We start from the raw sequence: 3,529 nt of genomic DNA, 5'->3' as shown, positions 1-3,529 counted from the left end.
GCTACCTCTCTCTCTCTCTCCCTCTCTCTCTCTCTCTTCCTCTTGCTACCTCTCTCTGTCTCTCTCCCTCTCCCTCTCTCTCTTCCTCTTGCTACCTCTCTCTGTCTCTCTCCCTCTCTCTCTTCCTCTTGCTACCTCTCTCTGTCTCTCTCCCTCTCCCTCACTCTCTTCCTCTTGCTACCTCTCTCTGTCTCTCTCCCTCTCCCTCTCTCTCTTCCTCTTGCTACCTCTCTCTGTCTCTCTCCCTCTCCCTCTCTCTCTCCTCTTGCTACCTCTCTCTGTCTCTCTCCCTCTCCCTCTCTCTCTTCCTCTTGCTACCTCTCTCTGTCTCTCTCCCTCTCCCTCTCTCTCTTCCTCTTGCTACCTCTCTCTGTCTCTCTCCCTCTCCCTCTCTCTCTTCCTCTTGCTACCTCTCTCTGTCTCTCTCCCTCTCCCTCTCTCTTCCTCTTGCTACCTCTCTCTGTCTCTCTCCCTCTCCCTCTCTCTCTTCCTCTTGCTACCTCTCTCTGTCTCTCTCCCTCTCCCTCTCTCTCTTCCTCTTGCTACCTCTCTCTGTCTCTCTCCCTCTCTCTCTTCCTCTTGCTACCTCTCTCTGTCTCTCTCTCTCTTCCTCTTGCTACCCCTCTCTGTCTCTCTCCCTCTCCCTCTCTCTCTCTTCCTCTTGCTACCTCTCTCTGTCTCTCTCCCTCTCCCTCTCTCTTCCTCTTGCTACCTCTCTCTCTCTCTCCCTCTCTCTCTCTCTCTTCCTCTTGCTACCTCTCTCTGTCTCTCTCCCTCTCCCTCTCTCTCTTCCTCTTGCTACCTCTCTCTCTCTCTCTCTCCCTCTCTCTCTCTCTCTCTCTTCCTCTTGCTACCTCTCTCTGTCTCTCTCCCTCTCCCTCTCTCTCTTCCTCTTGCTACCTCTCTCTCTCTCTCCCTCTCTCTCTCTCTCTTCCTCTTGCTACCTCTCTCTGTCTCTCTCCCTCTCCCTCTCTCTCTTCCTCTTGCTACCTCTCTCTGTCTCTCTCCCTCTCTCTCTTCCTCTTGCTACCTCTCTCTCTCTCTCCCTCTCTCTCTCTCTCTTCCTCTTGCTACCTCTCTCTGTCTCTCTCCCTCTCTCTCTCTCTCTTCCTCTTGCTACCTCTCTCTCTCTCTCCCTCTCTCTCTCTTCCTCTTGCTACCTCTCTCTGTCTCTCTCCCTCTCCCTCTCTCTCTTCCTCTTGCTACCTCTCTCTCTCTCTCCCTCTCTCTCTCTCTCTTCCTCTTGCTACCTCTCTCTCTCTCTCCCTCTCCCTCTCTCTCTTCCTCTTGCTACCTCTCTCTGTCTCTCTCCCTCTCCCTCTCTCTCTTCCTCTTGCTACCTCTCTCTCTCTCTCTCTCCCCCTCTCTCTCTCTTCCTCTTGCTACCTCTCTCTGTCTCTCCCTCTCTCTCTCTCTCTTCCTCTTGCTACCTCTCTCTCTCTGTCTCTCCCTCTCTCTCTTCCTCTTGCTACCTCTCTCTCTCTGTCTCTCCCTCTCTCTCTCTCTCTTCCTCTTGCTACCTCTCTCTGTCTCTCTCTCTCTCTCTCTTCCTCTTGCTACCTCTCTCTCTCTGTCTCTCCCTCTCTCTCTTCCTCTTGCTACCTCTCTCTCTCTGTCTCTCCCTCTCTCTCTCTCTCTTCCTCTTGCTACCTCTCTCTCTCTGTCTCTCCCTCTCTCTCTTCCTCTTGCTACCTCTCTCTCTCTGTCTCTCCCTCTCTCTCTCTCTCTTCCTCTTGCTACCTCTCTCTCTCTCTCCCTCTCTCTCTCTCTCCTCCTCTTGCTACCTCTCTCTGTCTCTCTCCCTCTCTCTCTCTCTCTTCCTCTTGCTACCTCTCTCTGTCTCTCTCTCTCTTCCTCTTGCTACCTCTCTCTGTCTCTCTCTCGCTCTCTTTTTCTTTTGTTCACTCTCTCTCTCCCCTACTGACACAGATCGGCAGTAGTTGAAATTCTCATTTTATTTTCCTAAAATCCTCTAATCCTAAAATCTGAAGCTATCAGATTCCAGAATAGGCTTTCCGTCCTCACGCTAAAAGCAAAAAATGTGACATGTACCAGAACAAATGCTGGAATGTGGAAGGATATTTTCTTGTGTCGGCTGAATATGAGAGGCGAAGGAAGCCCAGGACTAGACAGCAGCTCAGAGAGTCTGTCGTCTGCACTCTATCCCTGTTTGAGATCCTCACCGGATCAACTATATTTAGAGCTGCCCCTCCCTCCACTATTCATCACAGATATATGCTTCAGCTTAATGTACTGGATACATCTGTACAGGGTTGTTATGGTAACACAGAACATGTGAGTTTGATTTCTGATGTCTGGGCCGGTCCTGCAATATGTGGCTGTATAAGAAATGATACCTCCGGTCTCTAAAGGGGAGTTAAGTGAGTTTGGCAGAAAACCAACTGAGTCATAATGGTATTGATTGAAAGGGATCGTCCATTGAGATACAGGTATATCTTTTCACAGTGGCAATTCCAACGTGACGAACAATGGATTTACAGCTGTTTGCTCTTTTAACCACACCCCGAATGTGTGTGTTTCTCCCTCTAGTTGTCGTCGCCGCGGCCGTGATATTGCTGTTCATTGGTCTGTACAGCATCTACATCTATCTGTACCGTTACAAGGGCAGCTACCACACCAACGAGCCCAAGAACTTCCTGGAGTCCCCTGGAGGCAGTAGCTCCAGGCCCCTGACAGGGACCCTGGAGAAGAAGAGATATCCAGCGATAGAGGAAGACTTTCGGAGTGACTAGCCTCAGGCTGGGGAACGGCGGGAGGGAGGAGGGGGTGGGAGGGGTTGAACTGGGGCGGTTTTGGGGCTTAAAACAACCACAATACCTGTTTATGTTTTATAATTCCTTTAACTATTTGATTTACATTTCAGTTTTTGTTTTCCTTTCCCCAGGTATGTGTTATCTTAAGCCTGGTGTTCGACATAGTGTTGTTTTTCTGACGGGTTCACCGTTGTGCAGGCTTTGGAGATCAAATCAAGCCCGTATTGCGTGAGTGACGACTGACCAAGCTCACACTGTATTGAAGGGTTGACCAACTGAAGTGCCTCGACAGAGCAAAACGAGATCAGAAATAACCCCATGAGTTCATTCAGGGTTTGAGACATAAACTGAGGGAATTAGATTTCAGGTTACGTTGAATTGTGACCTTTTTACATCTTACTAATATCCTCACACGCAGTAACACGTATTCAGCAGCCTCTTCTGGTTTGTAGGTCTGTTATTGAGATCACTTGATAGATCAATGCCATCTACTGTGTAACTCTTTCCGACAATCCACTCTTGCAGCCATTTTGATAAAGACATCCAAACTATCCCACTCGTCCCATCCTTTGACTAGTGAGCCAGGATCCACCACAGAGAGATGCTGCAACGGTGCCGCAACAACAACCGCAGCAGCAACAACAACAACAACAACAAGCACAATCTGGCATCTGCAAACAGTCTTTCCTGCTTAACACCAATTGAAGAAGCTATAAAAAGCATGGAGCTCTAAGCTTTGACATGACATATCTAAA

General features: G+C 49.3%; 1 protein-coding gene across 1 annotated transcript in view; it reads left to right on the top strand.

Moving 5' to 3' along the window:
• Positions 1-2,768, top strand: part of LOC124016250 (contactin-associated protein 1-like) — a 34,511-nt gene extending 31,743 nt beyond the window's left edge. The window contains exon 24 of the mRNA XM_046331799.1: positions 2,551-2,768. Within this exon, the coding sequence (XP_046187755.1) occupies positions 2,551-2,753 (203 nt within the window). The 3' untranslated portion in view covers positions 2,754-2,768. The remainder of the gene's footprint in view (positions 1-2,550) is intronic.
• Positions 2,769-3,529: the final 761 nt, after the last annotated feature.

Source organism: Oncorhynchus gorbuscha, linkage group LG26 (genome assembly GCF_021184085.1).
Source record: "Oncorhynchus gorbuscha isolate QuinsamMale2020 ecotype Even-year linkage group LG26, OgorEven_v1.0, whole genome shotgun sequence".
NCBI classification, from domain to species: Eukaryota; Metazoa; Chordata; class Actinopteri; order Salmoniformes; family Salmonidae; genus Oncorhynchus; species Oncorhynchus gorbuscha.
This window is presented reverse-complemented; position numbering and strand designations above follow the sequence as displayed.